The sequence below is a fragment of the Anomaloglossus baeobatrachus genome, chromosome 1 (genome assembly GCF_048569485.1).
Source record: "Anomaloglossus baeobatrachus isolate aAnoBae1 chromosome 1, aAnoBae1.hap1, whole genome shotgun sequence".
NCBI classification, from domain to species: Eukaryota; Metazoa; Chordata; class Amphibia; order Anura; family Aromobatidae; genus Anomaloglossus; species Anomaloglossus baeobatrachus.
In genome coordinates this window covers 481,466,846-481,494,800 of record NC_134353.1, presented here as the reverse complement: position 1 = coordinate 481,494,800, position 27,955 = coordinate 481,466,846, and the positions used below count along the sequence as shown (strand labels likewise).

General features: G+C 45.5%; 1 protein-coding gene across 2 annotated transcripts in view; it reads right to left on the bottom strand.

Annotated features, from left to right (window-relative positions):
* The window catches only part of EPS15L1 (epidermal growth factor receptor pathway substrate 15 like 1), a 297,220-nt gene that overhangs the window by 128,288 nt on the left and 140,977 nt on the right, over positions 1–27,955 (bottom strand). For both annotated transcript variants that reach the window (XM_075315065.1, XM_075315074.1), the window contains 4 exons: positions 16,404–16,568; positions 1,021–1,153; positions 786–934; positions 89–149 (listed from right to left, as the gene is read on the bottom strand). In XM_075315065.1, coding sequence (XP_075171180.1) covers positions 89–149; positions 786–934; positions 1,021–1,153; positions 16,404–16,568 — 508 coding nt within the window. The remainder of the gene's footprint in view (positions 1–88; positions 150–785; positions 935–1,020; positions 1,154–16,403; positions 16,569–27,955) is intronic.

Here is a 27,955-nt window from a genome sequence, read left to right as displayed (position 1 = left end):
CTCATAAGTCTACGTCAACAGAAAAATAAAAATGTTATGGCTCTACAGAAGATGTCCACACGGGGAAGGCGTTTTAATGTCTGCTCACCTGGTTCTTTCTTGGGTAACGTTGAGGAGGAGAACGGATCTCTGCTCTCAAAAGGATCAGACTGTTGTAGTAGAAAGATAAAACATCATTAGATACGAATGCAAACACTATAGCTGTGCATACACAGACAATTTAGCCAGGCTGGTGCAAGGTGTAAGGGGAGACATTCAACATGAATGAAACATTCAGACACATTTTGTTAAGTTTCCATTTTTGAGGCATATTGGAGGCAGTAGATGACTAATGTATGGACGGTGTATTTTACTTGTATACTTGTATGAATAGACCACACACTGGATTACCACAATAATAATTTTAGGATTGGGAGATATAATAACTCTTGTACAGGTATAGATGGTTCTCTACAAAACAACAGAATGGCCAACATAAATAAGCACTGATAAACTGGTGTCATGAGAGTCTTGTCAAATAACTTATAGGTGACTCCAGGCAGGGAATCTACTAAAGAACTATGTCTCCAAGCCATCATAATGAGATCTGGTGTTTGAACTCTTTAGCCAAACAGACCATATTTTGTCAAATTTTATAGGTATTTCACTGTCATTCAATACGGAATGTGGGAATTCATTGAATTCAACACCTGTACTTAAGTTGGTAGAGTCGGTAGATTATCACAATGTAATATTATCACTTTGCAGGCACAAAGAAATACATTTAGCTTGTTGCCATGTCTTACCTTTAAAGGCAGTGTCATCGAATGGACATTATTCTTAGTGAAGGGATCAGTAGAAAAAGGGTCACCTTTACTTGGCTTGTGGAAAGGGTCTTCTGAAGGAGGAGCGTGAAATGGGTCGCTTTCTTTAAAAGGATCATCACCAAATGGATCTGAAAAAACATTTTAAGATACCTTCATTTTCTACAATACATTGGTCTTGTGCGGTTATCAAAAGAACCCAAGAAAATGCACTCACTGCTCTTAAATGGATCAGCGCCTTTAAATGGGTCAGAAGTGAAGGGATCCTCTGTTTGGAATGGATCTGAATAAATGTCCTGCTGATTGTTGCTGTTATTGAACAAAAGAGCTTTGTTTTTGAATGGATCATCCTAAAAAACAAACATATTTTAATGGTTAGGATGAAATACAACAAAATACATAAGGTATGTGAAAATAGCACAAATGAGGATGATGGCTGTTTGTTGTTAAGGCCCTGTGCACACACTGCGTTTTTACCCCCGTTTTTTCTGCGTTTTTGCTCCAGAAATTTCTTGAGAAAATGGTTGTAACCTTTCTGCAGACATTCCCCAGCAAAACCTATGCTGTTCGCACCCCGCTTTTTTTTTCTCAAGAAAATTCTTTCAGTAGATTTTGTTGAGAAAAAGAATGAGCATGTCACTTCTTTTCTGCAGCTAACTGCGTTATTCACTCCATTGACTGTAATGTAATAATAATGAAATACCGCAAGGAATAACGCAGGTAGCAAATTCTGGGCGGTTCATTGCGTTTTCCTGCGTTATTCCCTGCGGTATTTCGTGTTTTTCGAGACATAATGTTCATCACTGCCCTGAAGGAAGCGGAGCAGAGTAAACACACACAGATCACACTCACACACAAACACAGACATATAGGATACACATAGAAATCAAACGTACATATCAAAAATAAAAAACGAAAAAAAAAAAACGTGGGCTCCGCCGTATTTTTACCATCCAGCCAAGGTAAACACACAGCGGCGGCCCGGTATTCTCAGTCTGGAGAGGGCGAGGGCCAGGGTTAATGCCCCCCTCCCCCGCAGCCGAGAATATCAGCTCGCAGCTGCCCCGAGAATGTCACATCCATTATACGACAGTCCCGGTGTGTTACCGGCTCTTCTCGATTGCCGTGATGCGGTGGCAATCAAGGTAATAACGAGTTAATGGCAGCGCATCACTGCCACTAAGTCCTAGCTTAATCATGGCAGCGTCTATGAGACAGCTTACATGATTAACCCGTAAGTAAAGTGAATAAGCACACACACCAAAAAATCCTTTATTTTAAATAAAATAACAAAAAAGCCCCTCTTTCTCCACTTTATTAACCCCCCCTCAACACACCACTTTGGCGTAATCCACACAGGTCCCATGACGCTTGCAGACTGCTGCAGCCGCGTCTGACACACAGTACTTAATGCAGCCTCGTAACTAGACTGCAGAGGTAACTACAGGTCATTTCTCACGGTCGGTAATGTGAACACATTACCGCTAGCGAGAACTGCAGTGTATCCTCACAGGGACTCTATCTATTGATTGATCTGTCCTCCATCTATTGATTATCTATTTATCTATCCCTCTATCTATCTATCCCTCTATCTATCCATCTTTCTATCTAGCTATCTATCCATCTATATCTATCCATTATCTATCTGTCTATCTATCTTTACATCTATCTATCTATCAATTACCGTATTTTTCGGACTATAAGACGCACCGGACCATAAGACGCACCCTGGGTTTAGAGGAGGAAAATAGTTAAATAAAATTTTAAGCAAAAAATGTGGTCATGACACACTGTTATGGGGCGAGGATCTTCTGCTGACAATATTATGGGGGTAATGTCCCCAAATTCTCTGCTAAGGTACCCCATCCCGGTAATGATCCTTCTGCCTTGTATATGTACCCCATCCTGGTATATGCCCTTATCCTGCTATATACTGCCATCCTGCTATATACCGGCATCCTGCTATATGCCCCCATCCTGCTATATACTGCCATCCTGGTATATATTCCCATTCTGCTATATACCGCCATCCATCCTGCTCTATACACCCATCCTGCTCTATACACCCATCCTGCTCTATACACCCATCCTGCTCTATACACACATCCTGCTCTATACACCCATCCTGCTATATACTTCATCCTGATAAATAACCCCATCCTGGTATATGGCATGTATTCTGTATCACACACAAAAAAAAACAACAACCCGTTTATACTCACCTTTTCTCGCTCCATGCAGCATTGCTTCTCCCCCTGTCTGTGGCGGCAGCAGCGCCGCTGGAGTGTGAAGCCGTCACCGGTCACTTCCCTGCAGCATCGCGATGTCCTCCCGTCTGCCGGTCGGCTGACCTGAGTGACTAATGGCGCGCAAAGCGATGATGTCATCGCTGTGCTCACTGCTCTCTACAAAGATCAGCTGACCGACAAACGGGAGGACATAGCGAAGCTGCAGGGGAACGGTGAGTATACTGATTCACTGCACCCCGCGCTGATTATGATACGCGGGGGGCAGTAATACAGCCGCACATGATCACTCCAGGCTGTAGTTGCCAGGGGTGATCACGGCCGGCTGTTTAATATGCGCGCACCCCCCACCCACCTATCAGAGCCGGCTTCAGCGCTGAGACATGGGCGGGAGGATGGGCGTGCATATGTAATGAGCGGGCCCACGTGGTCACGGCAGGCTGCTACAGCCTGCTCGTGCCCCCGATGACCCGCTCCACCGCAGCACCCTCATTCCTGGCCGCAGCCCTATACATATATATATAACATTTGGGGGGAAAGAAGGGAATTTTGTTTACTTACCGTAAATTCCTTTTCTTCTAGCTCTAATTGGGAGACCCAGACAATTGGGTGTATAGGCTATGCCTCCGGAGGCCGCACAAAGTACTACACTTAAAAGTGTTAGGCCCCTCCCCTTCTGCCTATACACCCCCCCGTGCTCCCACGGGCTGCTCAGTTTTGGTGCAAAAGCAAGAAGGAGGAAAAATAATTATAAACTGGTTTAAAGTAACTTCAATCCGAAGGAAACTCGGAGAACTGAAACCATTCAACATGAACAACATGTGTACACAAAAAAACAGGGGCGGGTGCTGGGTCTCCCAATTAGAGCTAGAAGAAAAGGAATTTACGGTAAGTAAACAAAATTCCCTTCTTCTTTTTCGCTCTATTGGGAGACCCAGACAATTGGGACGTCCAAAAGCAGTCCCTGGGTGGGTAAAATAATACCTCGTCAGAGAGCCGTAAAACGGCCCTTTCCTACAGGTGGGCAACCGCCGCCTGAAGGACTCGTCTACCTAGGCTGGCATCCGCCGCAGCATAGGTATGCACCTGATAGTGCTTCGTGAAAGTGTGCAGGCTCGACCAGGTAGCCGCCTGACACACCTCAGGCTCTGGTAGAATGGTAGAATGGGCCTTCAGCCCTGAGGGAACCGGAAGCCCAGCCGAACGGTAAGCTTCGATAATTGGCTCCTTGATCCACCGAGCCAGGGTTGATTTGGAAGCTTGTGACCCTTTACGCTGGCCAGCGACAAGGACAAAGAGTGCATCCGAGCGGCGCAGGGGCGCCGTACGAGAAATGTAGAGTCTGAGTGCTCTCACCAGATCTAACAAGTGCAAATCCTTTTCACATTGGTGAACTGGATGAGGATAAAAGAGGGTAAGGAAATATCCTGATTGAGATGAAAGGGGGATACCACCTTAGGGAGAAATTCCGGAACCGGACGTAGAACCACCTTGTCCTGGTGAAAAACCAGAAAAGGGGCTTTGCACGACAACGCTGCTAGCTCAGACACTCTCTGAAGAGAAGTGACTGCTACTAGAAAAACCACTTTCTGCGAAAGTCGTGAGAGGGAGATATCTCTCATTGGCTCAAATGGTGGTTTCTGAAGAACCATCAGCACCCTGTTTAGATCCCAGGGTTCTAACGGCCGCTTGTAAGGTGGAACGATGTGACAAACTCCCTGCAGGAACGTGCGTACCTGTGGAAGTCTAGCTAGGCGCTTCTGGAAAAACACAGAGAGCGCTGAAACTTGTCCCTTAAGGGAACCGAGCGACAAACCCTTTTCCAGTCCAGATTGAAGGAAGGACAGAAAAGTAGGTAATGCAAATGGCCAGGGAGAAAAACCCTGAGCAGAGCACCACGACAGGAAAATTTTCCACGTCCTGTGATAAATCTTGGCGGACGTTGGTTTCCTAGCCTGTCTCATAGTGGCAATGACTTCTTGAGATAACCCTGAAGACGCTAGGATCCAGGACTCAATGGCCACACAGTCAGGTTGAGGGCCGCAGAATTCAGATGGAAAAACGGCCCTTGAGACAGCAAGTCTGGTCGGTCTGGTAGTGCCCACGGTTGGCCGACCGTGAGATGCCACAGATCCGGGTACCACGACCTCCTCGGCCAGTCTGGAGCGACGAGGATGGCGCGGCGGCAGACGGCCCTGATCTTGCGTAACACTCTGGGCAACAGTGCCAGCGGAGGAAACACATAAGGGAGCTGAAACTGCGACCAATCCTGAACTAAGGCGTCTGCCGCCAGAGCTCTGGGATCTTGAGACCGTGCCATGAACGTTGGTACCTTGTTGTTGTGCCGGGACGCCATGAGGTCGACGTCCGGCACCCCCCAGCGGCAACAGATCTCCTGAAACACGTCCGGGTGAAGGGACCATTCCCCTGCGTCCATGCCCTGGCGACTGAGATAATCTGCTTCCCAGTTTTCCACGCCTGGGATGTGAACTGCGGATATGGTGGAGGCCGTGGCTTCCACCCACATCAAAATCCGCCGGACTTCCTGGAAGGCTTGTCGACTGCGTGTGCCGCCTTGGTGGTTGATGTATGCCACCGCTGTGGAATTGTCCGACTGAATTCGGATCTGCTTGCCTTCCAGCCACTGCTGGAACGCTTTCAGGGCAAGATACACTGCCCCAATTTCCAGAACATTGATCTGAAGCGAGGACTCTTGCCGGGACCACGTACCCTGAGTCCTGTGGTGGAGAAAAACCGCTCCCCACCCTGACAGACTTGCGTCCGTCGTGACTACTTCCCAGGATGGGGGTAGGAAGGATTTCCCCTTCGATAATGAAGTGGGAAGAAGCCACCACCGAAGGGAAGCTTTGGTCGCCTGAGAGAGGGAGACGGTCCTGTCGAGGGACGTCGGCTTCCTGTCCCATTTGCGTAGGATGTCCCATTGAAGAGGACGCAGGTGAAACTGCGCGAAAGGGACTGCTTCCATTGCTGCCACCATCTTCCCCAGGAAGTGCATGAGGCGCCTCAAGGGGTGTGACTGGCCTTGAAGGAGAGATTGTACCCCTGTCTGTAGTGACCGCTGCTTGATCAGCGGAAGCTTCACTATCGCTGAGAGGGTATGAAACTCCATGCCAAGGTATGTGAGCGATTGGGCCGGTGTCAGATTTGACTTTGGAAAATTGATGATCCACCCGAAACTCTGGAGAGTCTCCAGGGTAGCGTCGAGGCTGTGTTGGCATGCCTCTTGAGAGGGTGCCTTGATCAACAGATCGTCCAAGTACGGGATCACCGAGTGACCCTGAGAATGGAGGACCGCTACTACAGTAGCCATAACCTTGGTGAAAACCCGTGGGGCTGTTGCCAGGCCGAATGGCAGTGCCACGAACTGCAGGTGTTCGTTTCCTATGGCGAAGCGCAAGAAGCGCTGGTGCTCTGGGGCAATCGGAACGTGGAGATAAGCATCTTTGATATCGATCGATGCAAGGAAATCTCCTTGGGACATTGATGCGATGACGGAGCGAAGGGATTCCATCCGGAACCGTCTGGTCTTTACGTGTTTGTTGAGAAGTTTCAGGTCTAGGACAGGACGGAAAGACCCGTCCTTCTTTGGGACCACAAACAAGTTGGAGTAAAAACCGTGGCCCTGTTGATGAAGAGGAACAGGGACCACCACTCCTTCTGCCTTCAGAGTGCCCAGCGCCTGCAGAAGAGCCTCGGCTCTCTCGGGAGGCGGAGAAGACCTGAAGAATCGAGTCGGGGGACGAGAGATGAACTCTATCTTGTAACCGTGAGACAGAATGTCTCTCACCCAGCGGTCTTTTATTTGTGGCAGCCAGGCGTCGCAAAAGCGGGAGAGCCTGCCACCGACCGAGGATGCTACTAGAGGAGGTCGAAAGTCATGAGGAAGCCGCCTTGTTAGCGGTGCCTCCAATGTTCGTTTTAGGACGTGACTTAGACCGCCATGCATCAGAGTTCCTTTGTTCTTTCTGAGACCTTTTGGACGAGGAGAATTGGGACCTGCCCGCGCCCCGAAAGGACCGAAACCTCGCCTGCCCTCTCCTCTGTTGGGGAATGTTCTGTTTGGGCTGGGGTAAGGATGTATCCTTTCCCTTGGATTGTTTGATGATTTCATCCAGACGCTCGCCAAACAGCCTGTCGCCAGAAATTGGCAAACTGGTTAAGCGCTTTTTGGAAGCAGAATCTGCCTTCCATTCCCGTAGCCACAAGGCCCTGCGGAGTACCACCGAATTGGCGGTCGCCACCGCCGTACGGCTCACAGAGTCCAGGACAGCATTAATAGCGTAAGACGCAATTGCCGAGGTCTGGGTGGTAATGGATGCCACTTGTGGCGCGGCCGTGCAAGTGGCTACTTCAATTTGCGCTTGACCTGCTGAGATAGCTTGCAGCGCCCATACGGCTGCGAATGCTGGGGCAAAAGAAGCTCCGATAGCTTCATAGATGGATTTCCACCAGAGCTCCATCTGCCTGTCAGTGGCATCTTTGAGCGAGGCCCCATCTTCCACTGCAAGTATGGATCTAGCCGCCAGTCTGGAGATTGGAGGATCCACTTTGGGACATTGAGTCCAACCTTTAACCACGTCCGGGGGATAAGGATAACGTGTATCCTTAAGGCGCTTAGAAAAAACGCTTATCTGGACAAGCATGGTGATTCTGGATTGCCTCTCTGAAATCAGAGTGGTCTAGAAACATACTCTGTGTCCGCTTGGGAAACCTGAAACGAAATTTCTCCTGCTGAGAAGCTGACTCCTCCGCCGGAGGGGCTGAGGGAGAAATATCCAGCAACTGATGGATGGACGCAATAAGATCGTTTACTATGGCGTCCCCGTCTGGAGTATTAAGATTGAGAGTGCTCTCAGGATCAGAATCCTGATCAGCTGTCTCCGCATCATCAACCAAAGATTCCCCCCGCTGAGACCCTAAACAATATGATGTCGAGGGAAATTCTAAGCGAGCCCGCGTAGTCAATCTGGGGCTGGGGTCTAAGTCAGAACCCTCAGACTGGGATGTAGGAGATACCCCGGGAGGACATTGTTGGTCCAACTGAGGGGGGCCCGGGAACAACGATTCAACAGGGTCCCGTTGCTGAGATACCGGCCTGGACTGCAAGGCTTCTAGTATCTTAGCCATAGTCTCAGAGAGTTTAGCAAACTCAGTCCCCGTCACCTGGACAGTGTCAACAGGTGTCTCCCCCTGGGCCCCTCTTAGCATAGGCTCCGGCTGAAGAAGTGGCACAGGGGTCGAACACTGCACACAATGAGGGTCAGTGGAACCTGCCGGTAGTGGGGTCTTACAAGCGGCGCAGGCAGCATAATAAGCCTGTGTTTTGGCACCCCTGCCTTTTGTGGGCGCCATGCTATAGTTTTCCTTGAGTTACACAAAAGGGTATATAGCCAGAATGCACTGTGCTCATACAGTGTAAAGTATATATGATACACAAATAATGTACCAATACACTACAGCACCATGGGGCTAGCACCAACAGGTGCTGCTTACCAGCCGCCTAAAGCGGTTGTGAGGCCACCAGAGACCGTGTCTGGGTCTCCCAGGACTTGTCCCTCTTCTGCAGCGTCGGTGGAGCTGACAGGAATGGCTGCGGCGTCCTGACGAGATGAGGGAGCTGTGGGCGTGGCCGAGAAAGAGCGCGAACTGGTGCTCACACCGTGCACAGTGAGGGGGGTGGAGTATGTAAATCATACTCCAGCCCTCAGAGCTGCTCGCTCCGTGCAGCGTCCCGCCCTTCCCCCTGCCTGTCAGGGCTGAGGGCGGGAGAAAAGTAAACTAGGCCGCAAGGAAGCCGGGGACTCTAGTAATAAACGCGGCCGCCGTAAAAGCGCGGCCGGCGTGAAAGTCCCCGGCGAACTACAAGTCCCAGCCGCGCCGCAGTGTCCCATGGCAGCGGCGGTTAGTGCGGTAGCCCTTACATATAAACACACTCAGCGACGCTGAGTGTGTAATGGCACATATAGACCCGGTCAGCGCCGCGGTCCCCGGTGCACTAGCACACCCAGCAAAGCTGAGGTGATGCCGTGCGCGGTCCCCACAGGGATACAGAGTACCTCCAAGATGCAGGGCCATGTCCCTGAACGATACTCGGCTCCTATCCATCAGGCTCCACAGGAGTTGTGGATGAAGCGCGGTCTCAGTGCCTGGAGACCGGTAAGATCCCACTTCACCCAGAGCCCAGAGGGGGATGGGGAAGGAAAGCAGCATGTGGGCTCCAGCCTCCGTACCCGCAATGGATACCTCAACCTTAACAACACCGCCGACAAGAGTGGGGTGAGAAGGGAGCATGCTGGGGGCCCTATATGGGCCCACTTTTCTTCCATCCGACATAGTCAGCAGCTGCTGCTGACCAATCTGTGGAGCTGTGCTGTGCGTGTCTGACCTCCTTCGCACAAAGCAAAAAACTGAGCAGCCCGTGGGAGCACGGGGGGTGTATAGGCAGAAGGGGAGGGGCCTAACACTTTTAAGTGTAGTACTTTGTGCGGCCTCCGGAGGCATAGCCTATACACCCAATTGTCTGGGTCTCCCAATAGAGCGAAAAAGAAAAAGTGCGTCTTATGGTTCGAAAAATACGGTATCTAGCTATTATCTATATTATTTATTGCTGTTAAAGCATTAAAAAACGCAGGGACTAACCTGCAAAAAACACATCAAAAACGCACCAAAACGCGGTAAAAACACATGCGTTATTTGGTGCGTTATTGGTGCGGTTTTTTTAACGCAGGTGCGCTAATCCTTCACTTTTAAGAAATTTCTTAAGAAAAATCCTTTTTCTAGTGCGCACAGGGCCTAATTTATTCATTCATTCATTCATTCAGTTTTTCAACTTGGTTAAAAGAGACTAGCAACAATACCAAGTTAATTATTATCAATCCCTAATAGTGCCCCAGTCATCATTCTGGCGAAAAATCCAAGTAAGAAATCAGTGCAGAAATTAGGGAATGATATTGACCATGATTATCAAAAGGAATTATCTGCATTCACTGGAACTACCGGTAGCTTCAACAGCTGCAGTTATAGGCAGATGCTAGATGTTTTACACAGCTGAAGCCTGCAGAACATCGAGTAGGTGCAGCTCTACTCCATACGTGTGCAAATAAAATGTGATGTATATGTATATCATGAGAGGTTTAAAGAGTGTGTGAGTGCAGACAATTACTAATGAAGAATAAATCTTTGCATATATACTTTTCACAAACAGTTAGGGATATTTGGCTTTCAGGTGAAATTTCAGGATGATCCTACAATGCACTCAGATTATTTTAACCTCTTCACGACACATGACGTACTGGATGGGTCATGGATCAAGTCAGGTTAATCCCTGCCGGTGCGATCCTAGCACACCTCAGCTGATTTGACCACGTGACATGCGCAGCATCAAGCACGAGTGGATCTGTGTTCCACTTGTGCCTGTTAACCCCTTACATCTCACTGTAAAAATGTCACAGCGCTTTAACAGCGGGCCGCGGTAAGCATTCACTTACCTGGCTCCATCCGAAGTCATGTGATGTGATCACATGGAGCCGATGGTTGCTAAGGTAGCACGGGGTCATGTGATGAGTCCTGTAGTTATCATGAGTCACTTCCTCTTACCATATTTTTCGGACCATAAGACGCACTTTTTTCCCCCCAAATGTTGGGGGAAAGTGGGGGGTGCGTCTTATGGTCTGAATACAGGGCTGCGGGGAATGAGGGTGGAGCGGGTCATCGGGGGCACGAGCAGGCTGTAGCAGCCTGCCGTGACCACGTGGACCCGCTCATTTAATATGCACGCCCATCATCCCGCCCATCATCTCTCAGCGCTGAAGCTGGCACTGACAGGTGGGCGGGATGATGGGCGGGGGATAAACAGCCGGCCCGCATGATCACCCCTGGCAACTACAGCCTGGAGTGATCATGTGCGGCTGTATTCACTGCTCACCGCGCACCATCATAAGCGTGGGGTGCAGTGAATCAGTACACATTACTCACCATTCCCCTGCAGCACCGCGATCTCCTCCTGTCTCCTCCGGTCAGCTGACTTGCGTGGAGACTAGCGCCGCGTACAGCGATGACGTCATCACTGTGCGCACGTGTCCACACGGGACAGACAGGAGGAGATCGCGATGCTGCAGGGGAACGGGGACGGCTCCACTCAGCGGTGCTGCCGCTGACATAGACGGTAAGAGGAGCGGTGCTGCAGGGAGTGAGGTGAGGTAAGGTGAGTATGAACGTTTATTTTTTTTTATGTGCCACAGGATGCGGCCATACACCAGGATGATGGGGGTATATGAGCAGGATAGGGGTTTGTTATGAGGAGCATGGGGAGTATATGAGCAGCTTAGGGAGTATATGAGCAGCCTGGGGAGTATATGAACAGCCTGGGGAGTATATGAACAGCCTGGGGAGTATATGAACAGCCTGGGGAGTATATGAGCAGCCTGGGGAGTATATGAGCAGCCTGGGGAGTATATGAGCAGCAATGGGGAGTATATGAGCAGGATGGGGAGTATATGAGCAGGATGGGGAGTATATGAGCAGGATGGGGAGTATATGAGCAGGATGGGGAGTATATGAGCAGGATGGGGAGTATATGAGAAGCCTGGGGAGTATGTGAGCAGCCTGGGGAGTATGTGAGCAGCCTGGGGAGTATGTGAGCAGCCTGGGGAGTATGTGAGCAGGATGGGGAGTATGTGAGCAGGATGGGGAGTATGTGAGCAGGATGGGGAGTATATGAGCAGGATGGGGAGTATATGAGCAGGATGGGGAGTATATGAGCAGGATGGGGAGTATATGAGCAGGATGGGGAGTATGTGAGCAGGACGGGGAGTATGTGAGCAGGACATTACCCCATAAGTGTCAGCAGCAGATCCTCGCCCCATAAGTGTGTCATGACCACATTTTTTGCTTAAAATGTTATTTTCCCATTTTCCTCCTCTAAAATCAGGGTGCGTCTTATTGTCAGGTCCGTCTTATAGTCCGAAAAATACGGTACATCCGGCAGAGGGCCGTGTGTGAGAGGAGAGCAGCTTTTCAGCAGATCAGAGCAGCATGGGAAAGCTAATCTAGGCAGTGATAATCTGCAGTTGATAAATCACTCATTGTATAGAAACAACACAGCCTAATAAGTAACACATCCCTGAAATCAGTGCCTACCTCATGCTGTTGTCAGATTACATAGCAAAAATCTGCTGTGAAATTCTCTTTAATACATATAGTAAAATATTTCTTTATTTGTTCAGCAAAAAAAGAAAGGAACATTTACAAAGCTTTAAAAGCCCCAAAAGGTGGAGAATAAAATCAAGCCACATGTCAAAAAAGGCACTCTCTACCTGCAAATGCCTTGCTATGATGTAGCGAATACAAAATAAAGTGGGACCTATAAAATATTCAAATAGTAAACCACCTTTCCTTTAGCTGGTCACACAAAAGTACACTATTTAAACCTATATGCAAAGAAAAAATACTCCCATCAAATCTTACTGTGTGCAAAGATCCAAACACATAAAAAGATACAAGATACAAAAACCACATTTAGGCTATGTGCGCACGTTGCGTATTTGCATGCAGTTATGCTGCGATCTGCACCGCAGCATAACTGCATGCGTCCTGCGTCCGCAGCATAATCTATGAAGATTATGCAGGAGACGTGCGCCCGTGGCGTATTAGAGCGCAGCGCTTCGGCTGCTGCCCGAAGCGCGCGTTCTAAGAAGTGACATGTCACTTCTTCCGTGCGCTCTGCATGCAGCTCCTGCTCTGTCTATGGGAGGGGCTGCAAGCAGAGCGCATGGAATCGCCTTTTTTACATTACGGACTGTTTCTGCAGCGTTTTGGAGCGCACGTGTGCTGTTCAAATTGCTGCAGAAATTTCTGCAGGGATAAATGCTACGTGCGCACAGAGCCTTACAGAAATGTCTTTGCATTAGTAATATAAATGTGTCAAAGCCACTGTATGAACTTCAGTCACAAAAAACAGTAACAGCAATGTAGCTTGCCAAAGTTACACAAAGTGCTATTGTTGATCTGTGAAGTCTGCTAAAGTAATGTGAACATGTCACAGCATATAGATACAGTATCATATGTGCTATGTAACATGAATTATACCAGAACCAACCCTAAGTGGTACCTGCATACTGCTTGAATATTCTGCCACCATGTGGCAACTACTTGGATTAACTCATATATAGTAAGTGTAAACAGAAAAATTGCAGCTCAGGCAAAACCCACTTTAAGGTATTGGGTACTAAATAGTCACCCAGTGATTTGTAGTTTGTAGCAATGCAATTAAGAATAAAAGTTAAGTATAGGCGGCATTATATACACTGCAGCAATCACATGGCCCACAATATTGGTCTTACAACACATAAACAGCATAGAAACCAGGGCTGTGGAGTCGGTAAGCCAAACCTGCGACTCCGACTCCTCAATTTCCCTTGCACGATTCCGACTCCCACATATATCGCTTACATTTAAGTGAAAAATGTATTGTAGTACAATGTGAACATCAGACATTTAATCATTTTTATGATACAATAATCAAGATATTTAGATAGATCATAAAATATATTTATTGGAATACAACTTTAGAACACAAAAAACTAATAAATTGTAAATATGTAATACAATATGCAATATAGATTATATATTGTGTATATATAACACTATGTAATAAACTATGTATCTGGCAAAAAAACATTTTCTACTAAAACATAGTAAATAACATTTGTGCAGTCTATGAATTTGTTGTAAGAAATAGAATTGCCTCCATCAGATCCTCCTTCGCAGGTGATCTCAAATCTGACCTAATAATTTTAAGGCTAGAGAACAACCTCTCTACGGTAACTTGGGTTGGAGGCAAAGCTGTAACTGTTGAGGAGAGCCATAAAATGAAATACTTAATTAACCTCTGGACATAGAGCATTGTGGGAAATATGTCGATTTGCCTTACATAATTCAGGTTTCAGATCATATACATGACACAGATATAAAGGTGAGTGTCATTGCCTGTTTCTCCACACCTTGCCTGGAATGCAAGGAATGTCCAGGTGTAAGTAGATACCATATAAGAGAAGATCAACCCAAAGATCAGATGACATTACAGACCAGACCATCCAGCATGGATCCACCAGATGACGTCCCTCCCATCACCTTCGCCATGGATCCATCCAATGATGTCATAGACCCGCCTACAATGACGCCTACCAATCAGCTCATGGACTAACACATTGTTCGACCCACTGACCAATGAACACATCCGGACATGCCCCTTTGCAAGGTTATATCAGAGCAAGCTCGGTTGTAATAAAGCAGAGCATGGGCTGACTTCTGTCGAGGAAAGATGAATATCCGACTGTGTCTGATCTCATTTTTCAAGCATGCACTCGACCCACACCAATTAGACCAGGCAGTAGGCAACTAGTGATCTCTGGTTAAGAGTTCACCTTAACATAACCACATGGGCAACATCTCTAACAATTTCCGGGTATAAAGGAATTGCCTCATGCACAGTCAGTTTTTATGAACTGTTGAATTTTTCTATTTCTTTGAGAGCAAGTGAAAAATGTTACTGAAATCTGGTCAATCTGCTGCTATAGGAGACGGAGTGAAATTTGTTTCCTTGCGGCAACGCTTTGCCTGCTCCATGTCATCCAAATACTTGTCAAAGTTAAACGTCTCATCTGATGAGAATGAAGATATGGCAGCAGTAGCACTGTCAGGACCCAAGTCCTCTTGCGCCTGGCAGTCCTGTAGTCCACTCATCCTAACTGCTACTTCAGTCAGAGCTTCTTTTCCTTTAGTAAGCTGTTGATCATCAAGCAGTATACGATGACTTGGATCCACATAAACAGCTGCCAGGAGAATATTATTTCCCAATAGCTGTGTCTCTCTCCGTTTCATTGAAGCAGAAATGCCATCTGCAATTAAACCTCCTCTTTGGGACAGGCAAAATAGCAAGTTCTTCCACTCCCTTATGAAAATGCCAGGAGTTAAATCCTCAGCTTGTAACTTTTTAGTCACGGTAAATGGGTGATTAAGCAATTCCTTCAATTCAGCCACCTGTGTCCATTGACCTTCAATTAGGGTTACCTGAAGTTTCGCCATATCTATAAGAAACTGTTTTAGTTCAAGCAATCGCTCAATTATTAAATAAGTGCTGCCTCACCGAGTGGCTTGATCGACAATTGCCCCTTTCCCAGCACGTCTCTTCAACATGGAATCAATTTTAGGGGTTCTGGAGGCAATAACCAATTTCCTCACTTTTCCAATCAGATTTCCAGCATGTCCCTCTTGCAGACTATCTCTTATTGCCAGCTGCAGCGTGTGCACAACACAGCGCATGTGATGAATATGAAAATGTTTTGAAACAGCTTCAACAAGATCATCTAATTCTAAAGTATCATTTTGCTGTTCTTCTGTTGTAATATCTGTTTGTTCCTCAGTTACATGAACAGCACTTCAATCTCAAACAAACTGAATCCTAAATTTTCTTCTAGCTGTTGTTCATTACTCTCATTCATCAGTTTAATTATACTTATCATATTTGAAGCATTGTCCGTTATTTTTCTAATCTGCTTTTGCTATTGAAAACATTATCTATAAGCTCAAAAAACTTTCAGGTGATGCAGTTTTAAAAAGCTGAACTGATTTTGCAGCTGAAAAAGGTATCCTCAAAAAACGCTGTGTGTGAATGTAGCCTTAGATCAGGAACAGAACAGCCATTTATAGGGCATTTCATAACTTTCATAAATTCCTATGAAAAAATATTCAGCACATTCTGCATTGAACTACTGTACCCAATTTATTATATATTTTAGGAGTCGGAGTCGGTGCATTTTATACCGACTCCACCAAAATGAGCTCCGACTGCGATTCCACAGCCCTGATAGAAACTAAGCCATTAATAGAGTCAGGATGTTTATATCTCATCTGAGAGCAGCATGATGCAGGCAAAGTGACTGAATCTAATGAAGTATCACTTAGATTACTATTTTAACACAATCAGAATTTTTAGATTCAGTAGAGCTGAGAGAGCTGCCCCTGCCCACAACAGACTCTCAATAGCCTCTGTACATTGACAGTGGCGTGTCAGTCAGAGGAGGGGGCATGCTGGACTGATGTGCACCTGACATTGTAGACAAGCAATGAGAAGTAACAAATATAGCAAATAAATAACAGATCAAGCCTTGATAAAGACAGGCATCCCTGAATTCTGTTAACCCTTGCAGCATGCTTTCTTCAGCTTACACAGCAAACCTGCTGACAGAGTCCCTTTAATAATTGGGCAAATCATTAAAAAATGTATGGTTACCACAAATCGATTTTTAGGGCCTAAACCACTGCTGTTTCTTACCGCTGCTGTGGAAAGCTCCAACCTCTCTCTTGAGGGAAAGGCCTCAACATCAGATAAGTTATTCAGACTTCCTCCATGGTCCCCATTTAGTGCGTTGTTGTATTGCTCAATAGATTTATTCATTTCCTGCTGACTCTCCTGAAGCTGTGACAATTTACTTCGAGCCTGGAAAAGGAATATAAAAACACATTTACTGATTCATAATGTGTAGGAAATACAGAGAAGTGCCCCACCATCAAGACCCAGATGTGCCACTGAAATGAATCACTAAGGCCTAAGCCACACGACATGAAAATCGGAGCGAGCGGAATGCGATAAAACATCGCATTCCACTCGGACCAATATTACCCTATGTGTCAGCACCCATGAGCGATTATTTTCTCAGCTCTAATCGGACAGAGAAGACAGTCGCTGCAGGTGCAATGCGATCCTTGTTTCTCTCGCACTCATTCAAGTATATAAGGTGAGAGAAAAATCGCACTGCACTTGCAGTACATCGGTGCAATGCGAGTGCAGAGCGAGAATGGCAATAGTCGGCTACTGAGGAGAGAGGGAGATAAATCCCTCCCTCCCCAGTGCCGGCCCGCCCCCCCGCAGCTGTGGTCCGATCACATGATCGGATCTCAGTCGCAGTGACACTTGCATGACACTCGGCTCCTGCTGTGCTGCCAGTAATAGTAAGCAGCATCTCTCTGATGCAGTGAAGCTTGTGTGATCAGTACATTAGCATTATTATGGCCCTGCACTTGTATTGTCGCTCTATGGCAGGCACTATTGTGATAGCACTGTGAGGCTCTATGAATTCTACTTTAAAGCAAATGTAGACAAAACTGAAACAGTTAACAGGGAGTATAGGGCTTACCAAGTCTGATTTTCTAACCTTTCCCCCTGTAACCAGTGTTAGCGTTCCTGACCAGGTCAGATTTTTTAAATCTGACATCTGTCACTACATGTGCTTTCACAAACTCTAAGGTCAATTTTTTTTTTATTTTTTTTTTTTTTATGTAAAGATCTTAAATTTTACAAAAATGAAAAAAATATGAATCAATTTTCAAATTGTGGGTTTTTATGCTCTTTATCTCTGCAGCCAATTTTTCTTTTTGCGCTTTTCTTTTTTTCCTCCCCTGCATCAAAGAGCCATAACGATTTGATTTCCCTGTCCCCATGTCTGTATGATGGCTTGTAATTTGCAGAACAAATTGTAATCTGTAATAACACCATTAATTTATTCACTAAATGAACTGAAAAACACAAAAAAAAATCCAAGTGAGCTGAAGTTGGGAAAAAAATGCAATTCTGCCGTTTTTGGGGATGTTTCGTTTTTATAGCGTGCATTCTGTGGTACAAGTTATTCTGAATCATGATTTTTCAGGTCAGGACAATTTCAGTGATAAACTACAGAGGATAGGCTGTGGAGGAAAGCTCAATAGGGCTACAGCCAAATGTAAGTTGACACACTCACCTAGTGAGGTTGTGACAGTCAGGCTGCCTGGATGATTTGTGCTGTCACCGTCTGTAAACCCATGAAAGGTTTCATAACAGGAACCTATATCTCCTCATTCAAGCTCCCCTGATGATTATGGGACATATGAAACGCGTCGGGAAAGGAGAATCTGGGAAGGACAGTGACCTTTAATCTAAAGGGATCCCAGGTCCAGTATTAAAGGGACTGTGGAGACGCCTATAATGATGGGAAATTGTCCGTCGGATGATTGTGGAAACTGAATGCACCTGAATTGGTGAGATTGTTCCAATTTTTCTACATGTACATTGTTCTGGTGAATTTTGGTATCTAGGAGCATTGCCATGTCTATTCTGAACCACTGGTGCTTGTTGGTCAGAAATGATATACGTGATACTTGACCAACTGGTTACGTATTAGTCTGCATTGGTCCCCTATTTAAGGACTACTGCATATTTGTGTGGACAACACATGAGTGGGGGTAGCCACTTCTTTTCCCAGGTGTGTTGTCAACGGATGATTTTCTACTTAATCTTTGGCCTGGTGGTCAGCTGTTTTATATACATATTCTGTGACAGAGTGCATTGATCCCTTTAATAGAAGTGGGCAATATAGCACGGCAGTCTCTGTGACAGATTTTGTTTTTACAGAGGTAAGGTGAATCCTCTTCTTAAAGAGACTCATTAAAGGTTATATTTTATGTGTATTTTATTGCTGTATACAGTCTGATAGAATAAAGGGATGAAATAATCTTTGTACAGGTAAACGCGTTTCAGAGATTGCAGTCTCCATCAGGATATCAAAGAAAGAACATCAACTATTTAATCTTGGGTACATTGTTGATGTTCTTTCTTTGGTGTCCTGATGAAGGAGACTGCGATCTCCGAAACGCATTGACATGTAGAAAGAATAAAGGGATGAAATAATATATCAACATCGATTCATTTGATGATAGCGCGGCATTAACCCGATTCATTCTGTATGACGTATAGAGATACCAAACTTGTAAAGATTTCTGTTTTTCACTTATATGAAGAAAAAAAATTCCGATATGTATTAAAATATAAAAAATTTGGTTTGCATCACTATTTTCCGTGACCTAAAACAATTTTGTTTATCCTTCAATTGAGCTGGGTGAAGGTTTGCTTCTTACCTCAAGATGAGCTGAAGGGTTTTATTGATAGCCTTTTGACTACCCATGATATTTTGATCTGTTTTTATTGCATTTTTTTAAAGACGAAGTGGAGACCAATTTCTGACATTTTGATTTTTTCTCATTAGGCTATGTGTCCACGGGAGAAAGTACCTGCGGATTTTTCTGCATCAAAATCCGCAGCTTTCCCCCGGAATCCGCACCTTAGCATAGGTGCGGATTTGACGCGGATTTCGTTGCGGATTTTGATGCGGATTTTGTCCATTGTACTCTATTGTGTTTCTGAATAAGCTTAGTCTGTTTTGAAGGAAAAAAAAAGGCTCTTTATGTCATTTCCTGTCCCAACCCTCCTTTCTTCTCCATTATCCATTTTGTAATAAAGGGGCAGAAATGTTTAAAGGGAACCTGTCGCCACTTTTTTTGTAAAAAGCTGCGGCCAACACCACTGTGCTCTTATATACAGCATTTTAACAGGCTGTATATAATAACCCAGTGGTGGTGGCCGCAGCTTACAGCCAAAAAATGTGGTGCCATGTTCCCTTTCACTGGTATTTTTAAAAAAAAAAAAAAAATGTGCTCCGCTGTATTTTCACTGTCCAGCCCGATGCAAGCAAGCAACTGAGGGCTGTGCTTCTCAGCGGGATAAGGCTGAAGCATTCTCTGCCCCTCCCGCTGAGAAACACAGTCCTCAGCTGCCCCTGAAAATGGCGGCTCCGTTGTGAAGCGCCATTCACAGGTGCTGTACCGAGGCTCATCCAGCTGCCCTGATGCATTGGCTGGCTGGGTAATTACGGGGTTAATGCCAGTTTTCTGCAAACTGGCACTAAGCCCGAGGTTCATAATGTCATGCCTGTGTAGACACGGCCATTATGAACCTCCGTTTGGTAATAAAGAAAAGAAAACACTTTTTTAAAAATTTTATTTGAAAGAAAAACACACAAACATCCCTGATTGCCATCTTTATTACTCCCTGAATCCCCCGACGATAATCCATGACAACTCCGAGCCGGGCTCCGATGTGCACCCGGCTGACCCGGGCACTGACGTCAGCCGGTGACAGCAGCCGTCAGTGTATTATTAAATGCTGCACAGCTCTCTTCCGGCAGCTGGGAACGTCTGATATCAGAGCCCTGGTCAGCTGACTTAATTCGCGAGCGGGTCAGCTGACTGCACACCGACCAGCTGACGTGCCGGGCTCCGATGTGCACTCATGTGACCCGGGCATGGACGTCAGCCAGTACCAGCAGCCGGAAGAGAGCTTTGCAGCATCTCGAACACTGACGGCTGCTGGGACCGGCTGACGTCCGTGCCCGGGTCACATGAGTGCACATCGTCAGCTGTCGGTGTGCAGTCAGCTGACCCGCCTGCGCTCGCGAATTAAGTCAGCTGACCAGGGCTCTGATATCAGACGTTCCCAGCTGCCGGAAAAGAGCTGTGCAGCATTTAATAATACACTGACGGCTGCTGTCACCGGCTGACGTCAGTGCCCGGGTCAGCCGGGTGCACATCGGAGCCCGGCTCGGAGTTGTCATGGGTTATCGTCGGGGGATTCAGGGAGTAATAAAGATGGCAATCAGGGATGTTTGTGTGTTTTTCTTTCAAATAAAATTTTTAAAAAAGTGTTTTCTTTTCTTTATTACCAAACGGAGGTTCATAATGGCCGTGTCTACACAGGCATGACATGACACAAACATCCCTGATTGCCATCTTTATTACTCCCTGAATCCCCCGACGATAATCCATGACAACTCCGAGCCGGGCTCCGATGTGCACCCGGCTGACCCGGGCACTGACGTCAGCCGGTGACAGCAGCCGTCAGTGTATTATTAAATGCTGCACAGCTCTTTTCCGGCAGCTGGGAACGTCTGATATCAGAGCCCTGGTCAGCTGACTTAATTCGCGAGCGCAGGCGGGTCAGCTGACTGCACACCGACAGCTGACGATGTGCACTCATGTGACCCGGGCACGGACGTCAGCCGGTCCCAGCAGCCGTCAGTGTTCGAGATGCTGCAAAGCTCTCTTCCGGCTGCTGGTACTGGCTGACGTCCATGCCCGGGTCACATGAGTGCACATCGGAGCCCGGCACGTCAGCTGGTCGGTGTGCAGTCAGCTGACCCGCTCGCGAATTAAGTCAGCTGACCAGGGCTCTGATATCAGACGTTCCCAGCTGCCGGAAGAGAGCTGTGCAGCATTTAATAATACACTGACGGCTGCTGTCACCGGCTGACGTCAGTGCCCGGGTCAGCCGGGTGCACATCGGAGCCCGGCTCGGAGTTGTCATGGATTATCGTCGGGGGATTCAGGGAGTAATAAAGATGGCAATCAGGGATGTTTGTGTGTTTTTCTTTCAAATAAAATTTTTAAAAAAGTGTTTTCTTTTCTTTATTACCAAACGGAGGTTCATAATGGCCGTGTCTACACAGGCATGACATTATGAACCTCGGGCTTAGTGCCAGTTTGCAGAAAACTGGCATTAACCCCGTAATTACCCAGCCAGCCAATGCATCAGGGCAGCTGGATGAGCCTCGGTACAGCACCTGTGAATGGCGCTTCACAACGGAGCCGCCATTTTCAGGGGCAGCTGAGGACTGTTTTTCTCAGCGGGAGGGGCAGAGAATGCTTCAGCCTTATCCCGCTGAGAAGCACAGCCCTCAGTTGCTTGCTTGCATCGGGCTGGACAGTGAAAATACAGCGGAGCACTTTTTTTTTTTTTTTTTTAAAAAAGAATTGTGAAAAAAGACCTGGAATCCTGTTTTGCCAGCTAAAAGCAAGCAGCCTGTAACTAGCTGCTTTTAGCTGGCAATCCAGAGTCCGGACACAACACGACTACACTGCCACTACTCTACACTACAAAATGGTGAAACTTCCTCTTCCTGAACTATCCTACATCACTTCCTGTGGATTTGTTTGCGAAATCCGCACCAAATCCGCAGGAAAAAGAGCCTGTGGGAAAGGACCTGCGGATTTCTTGCGGATTTTACACCTTGCATTGACTTGCATGGGAAAAATCCGCAACAAAATCCGCAACAATAATTGACATGCTGCAGATTTTTCCGGATCAAAATCCGCGGCAAATCCGCCGCGGAAAAATCCGCAGCATGGGCACAGCATTTCCAAAATGCCATTGAAATGGCTTGGAAGTGCCGCTGCTGCAGAATTTCGGCAAATCCGCGGTAAATCCGCGGCAAATCCGCGGCAAAATCCGCGGTAAATCCGCAGTGTGGGCACATAGCCTTAGGCTATGTGTCCACGGTAGAATGTACCTGCGGATTTTTCTGCATGAAAATCCGCGACTTTCGCGGCAAATCCGCACCCGCGGATTTGCCGCGGATTTTGATGCAGATTTCTTTTTTTTTTTTTCCCCATTCTATACCCAAAATCCGCACCAAAATCCGCAACAAATAATTGACATGCTGCAGATTTTTCCGCATCAAAATCCGCAGCATGGACACAGCATTTCCAAAATGCCATTGAAATGGCTTGGAAGTGCCGCTGCTGCAGATTTTCGGGAAATCCGCGGTAAATCCGCGGCAAAATCCGCGGTAAATCCGCAGCGTGGGCACATAGCCTAACAGTGTTTACCGATCAGGTTTATATATTTTATATTTTGGTAGCTCAGACTCCTATGAACATGATGATACTAAATATGTTTTTTTTTTCTTAATTTCTTTATTTTGAATGGCTGGAAGAGGTGGGTGATTGAACATTTTTTTGTTTACTTAATTTTTTAGTCTCTTTTGAGAACATGTGATCTTACTATTTCTTCTATCATGTACTGCAATACCCACAGTATTGCGGTATATAGTGTAAATCTGTGCACTATATACAGTAAATATACAGAGGTGTTTAAATGATTAACAGCCGTGGCTGGAACTTCTCTCACAGACTTGTGTCAGTTATTTAACAAAGTCGGTATTTCCCGATTGTAGAAAGTGCTCAGCTCCTGGGCATTCCGGCATCATTTGCATGTACGTGACATTGTGCTAAGGGGTTAAAAAACATTTCCCATATGTCTATTTTATATCAGCATCGGTTTTTAGTCGTTCTTTTATTTTGTTAGAATGTTAGAAAGGTTCAAAGTTTAGAAGCAATTTTTCACATTTGTAAGGAAATTTACAAGACCTATTTTTTTATGGAACTATTCATTTTAAATGACTGTTAGGGGCCGAATTGTAATAAAACTAGGCAAAATTATATAATTTTAAAAACTACACACCTCATAGTACTCAAAACTGCTGTCAGGAACATTGTTAACCCTTCAGATGCTTCACAAGAATTAACAGAAAGTAAAATGAAAACAAACAAAAAGTTTTCACTTTCACAAGGAGTAATGAGAGAAAATAAACCCTACAAGTTGTTGGGCAGTTTCACTCAAAATCAGTACTATTCTATATGTGGTTGGAACCTATTGTTTGGGCACATAATGGGGCTCAGATGGCAAGGGATTCTATTGGATTTTTTGAGCACACATTTGGCTGTAATTGATTGCGGACACCATGTCATAGAACCCAATCTGCCAAAAGTACAGCAACCCACGGAAACTGAGATGACTGAAGAACTGATAATTATCTAAAGCATAAATCCCAAAAGCAAAAGAGTGACCCTCTTTTGGGAAGCGCCCAGGCCAAAAAAACGAATGCACTATCAGGGTGCATCCAGCGATCACCCCCCTCCATATTTTGGAGTTGTGTGAGTGATTTGCTCCTCTTGCACCTGTGATGCCTCCATCTATTGGGGGTCTGGTTGCATCCTGGTAGTGCATAAGTTTTTTTTTGGTCTGAGCAGTTCACCACTGCTTTATCTTGCCGTGAGTATTCTAAATTGTGGAGGAGATTTAGTCCTCTTTTTGTTGTTTTTCTATATGTATAGATTAGTGTAGGGACCTACAAGTCTGAGGAACCGTGACGTGGTTTGTAGGCTACCGTTATTTTGGCCATAATATTGACTAATACCTCAGATATTGTGTATATATATTTTTCTGCACATGACATTTTATACGGGGTGCAGTCAGGCCCCTTAATATTTGAACTTGCATATTGGAGACTCCTTCCCTATATGGTGCACACTAGTACCGGACAGCCCGCCTGATCGAATAGTATGGGCGTGTAATAGGCTGCTGACTGGGTTACTATGCGCCTGTAAGTGTGAACGGAGCCCTATGCAAGCCACTAGTGTGCAATTTTACCATCCAGCAATCACCTCCTCCATATTCTGGAGTTGTGTGAGTGATTTGTTCCTCTTGCACCTGTGATACCTCCATCTATTGGGGGTTTGGCTGCACCCTGATGATGCATAAGTTTTTTTGGCCTGGGCAGTTCACCACTGCTTTATCCTGCTGTGAGTATTCTAAATTGTGGAGGATATTTAGTCCTCTTTTTGCTATTTTGCTACTGACCCTCTTTTGGGAACTATACTTCAGATAATTTTATAGGCGTAAAATGAAAAAAAAAACCCAAAAAAAACATTTTCGTCAAATACAATGTTGCTTTAGATATCATGTATCTGATAGTTGCTCACCACAGTCATATGAATAAAGCCAAGCAACTGGTGTAACCAAAATGTGTGAAGACAAATAATAAAATATAACTTTTATTAATCACAGATTAAAATATTTTAATTCATTTATTTATTTAAAGTGGCTGTTTCTTAACATTTGTCTAGCCAATAAAATCCAAAATTAGTGTTATTAGCTAAAATATTGACACTGTTAAAGTATGTACATCTATGTTAACATTTCATTTACTGTAAGTGTGGAATGTTAACTGAAAACAACAGCACATATGTTTTACTATCAGTGAAAGGCATTGGGCTAAAAATGTTTAATACGGTATCAAAAATAGGCTGAGGAGGATGAAAACCAGACAAACCACATCCTTAAAGAAGCAATGCTTGAAAGGTTAAAAACAGCATCCACTGTGTGTACTAGAATAAAAGGCATAAGCAGCTGTTATGGCATCCTGGTCAAACTCTTCAACTTTACAAGTCTTCAGAGGAACCTAAAGGTTTGCCATTTTTAAACTTTTTCATCCTCATCTCTAAGTGCATGTAAATAAGAATACATGAAAACTACACAATTAAAATGTCTATATGAAGATGGGCAAACAAAAGGATTTCTACTACTCTGACTAAAGAAACATGGTGTTAAACTGTTAATGTTAAAATACTATCAGGGCAGCTAACAGGGAAAACTGATCGCAATGTAAACACGTGAATGTTCCACATATCAGACATGTGTATAGGGGTCCACCCGACTTTTCCCTGACAGATTATGTCCTGTGATATACGAGGGACTGCTGATAAGTCTTTGGCTTTACCCAGAAAGAAACGAGATAGGATGATAAAACTTTACATTTATTCCACATACTTTCCACTGATGTCAACACACTTCTTACATCGGTATTCCAAGTTTTGTAAGCCTAGCAAAAAGAAGTATTTCGGTTGTGCCTCAAACCAGGCATCCATAGCAGTAATGGCATCAGAAATGGTGTGAAATTTGGTACCCTTGAGGTGTTTCTTCAGGTTTGGAAACAGATGAGTCGGAAGGAGCTAGATCTGGTGAATAAGGTGGGTGGTCAACCAGCTGGAAGCCCAGCTCTGCCAGTTTTGCCGCGGTCGCTTGTGCAGTGTGAATGGAGGCGTTGTCTTGCAGAAACAAGATTCCTTTGGACAGCTTTCCGCACCTTTTGGCCTTTAGAGCTGCCTTCAATTGGTCCAAAATTTCAATGTAATACCTTCCATTGATGGTGGAACCCTTTTGAAGGAAGTCCACTAGCAGACTTCCTTATCCCAGAACACAGTTGCCAACACCTTAGTGGCTGACTTTTGCACCCTGAACTTCTTTGGAAGAGGAAACCCACTGTGCCTCCACTCTTTTGACTGCTCCTTGTTTTCAGGGTTATAGAAATAAATCCAGGTCTCATCCATAGTGACCAGTCAATCCAGGAAGTTCTTATCAGTCCGGAAACGCTGACAAACCGACCGGGAAGTTTTCACTCGCATGCTTGTCTGATCTGTTGTCAAACATTTGTGGACCCCCTTTGCTGATAGCTTCCTCATGTCTAAGGGGTACTTTGCACACTACGACATCGCAAGTCGATGCAAGCAATGCCGAGCACGATAGTCCCCGCCCCCATCGCAGCTGCGATATCTTGTGATAGCTGCCGTAGCGAACAGTATCGCTACGGCAGCTTCACATGCACTTACCTGCCCTGCGACGTCACTCTGGCCGGCGAACCGCCTCCTTCCTAAGGGGGCGGGTCGTGCGGTGTCACTGCAACGTCACATGGCAGGCAGCCAATAGAAGCAGAGGGGCAAAGATGAGCGGGATGTAAACATCCCACCCACCTCCGTCCTTCCGCATAGCCAACGTGAGCCGCGGGACGCAGGTAAGGAGATGTTCCTCGCTCCTGCGGCTTCTCACACAGCGACATTATGGAAATGACTGACACTACACCGATGATACGATTTCGATGCTTTTGCGCTCATTAATCGTATAAAAAACGATTTACACACTCCGATGTCGACAGCGACGCCGGATGTGCGTCACTTTCGATTTGACCCCACCGACATCGCAGCTGCGATGTCGTAGTGTGCAAAGTACCCCTAAATGTTCATGGATAATGACACAAACACGTTCATGGGAAATCCCCATGATGTCTGCTATTGTTTTAGCTGAAAATCGTCGATTCTACAGTATGAAGTTGTGCACAACATCGACGATCTCCGGAACACCCACCACTCTCGGTCGTCCAGGACGTTCCTCATCATTGGTGCTGAAGTGGCCCATTTTAAATTTGGCCACCCAGTTCTTAACTGTGGAATATGAAGGGCATTGATCCCACAATGTCTGTGGCTTATCACCATGAATATGCTTTGTGGACTTTCCTTGCAGAAACAAGAATTTATCACTCCTCTGCTCTCAGTTGCTGTGAATATCACATTAGACCCCGCCATTTTGTTTTCACACGTGCATAAAACACTGTTGCCATAAGCAACAAACAAAAAATTTTGAAAACATATTAGACACATAAGGCTTTCATATGATGTAACATTCATTACCATAGAAACACAAAAAGATCCCAAAGCTAAAGACTTTTCAGCAGCCTCTCGTATAAGAATCTGCCATGTTCTCTTCTGGACTCTTGATCATTTGTTCTGTAAGATAAGCTGCCACCTGAAGAGTCTGGCAGCGGCTCTCTTGGACAGAGCATGCAAGCGTTTGGCCAAGCAAGCACTGCATTGTATGGAGGCGTAAGAAGAGATTTTTATTTATTTATTATGCATTACTTAGCTACTTAATCCCTTCACTCCCAATATTCTGTTTTTCATTTTTTCCTCCCCTTCTTCCAAGAGCCACTTTTTTATTTTTCCGTCAATCTTGCCATATAAGGGTTTGTTTTTAGAGGGACGAGGTGAACGTTTGAATGAAACCATTAGTTTTACCATACAGTGTACTGAAAAAGGGAAAAACACATTTCAAGTGTGGTGAAATTGCACAACATTGCACAGTTCTTTTTTGGATTTTTTATTTGCCCTGTTGACGTAAAAATGATCTGGCATTAAAATTCCCCAGGTCCCTAAGAGTTCACAGATACCAAAAATGTATAGTTTTACTTTTATCAAAGTAGTGAAAAAAAATTGAGAAGTTTGTTACTAAAAAAAAAAAACTATGCTTTTGTCGCCATTTTCAGAGACCTGTAGCGTTCTCATATTTTCGGACCTGAGGCTCAATGATGGCTTATTTTTTGCGTTTTGAGCTGGCACTTTTAATTATACCATTTCTGCGTGGATGTGATGTTTTGATCGCCTGTTGTTGCATTTCAATTCAATGTTGGAGCGACAAAAAAAATGTAATTTTGACATTTGGAATTTTTTTCTTGCTACGTCGTGTACCGGTTAGAGCAATTGATTTTATATATTGATAGATTGGGACTTTCT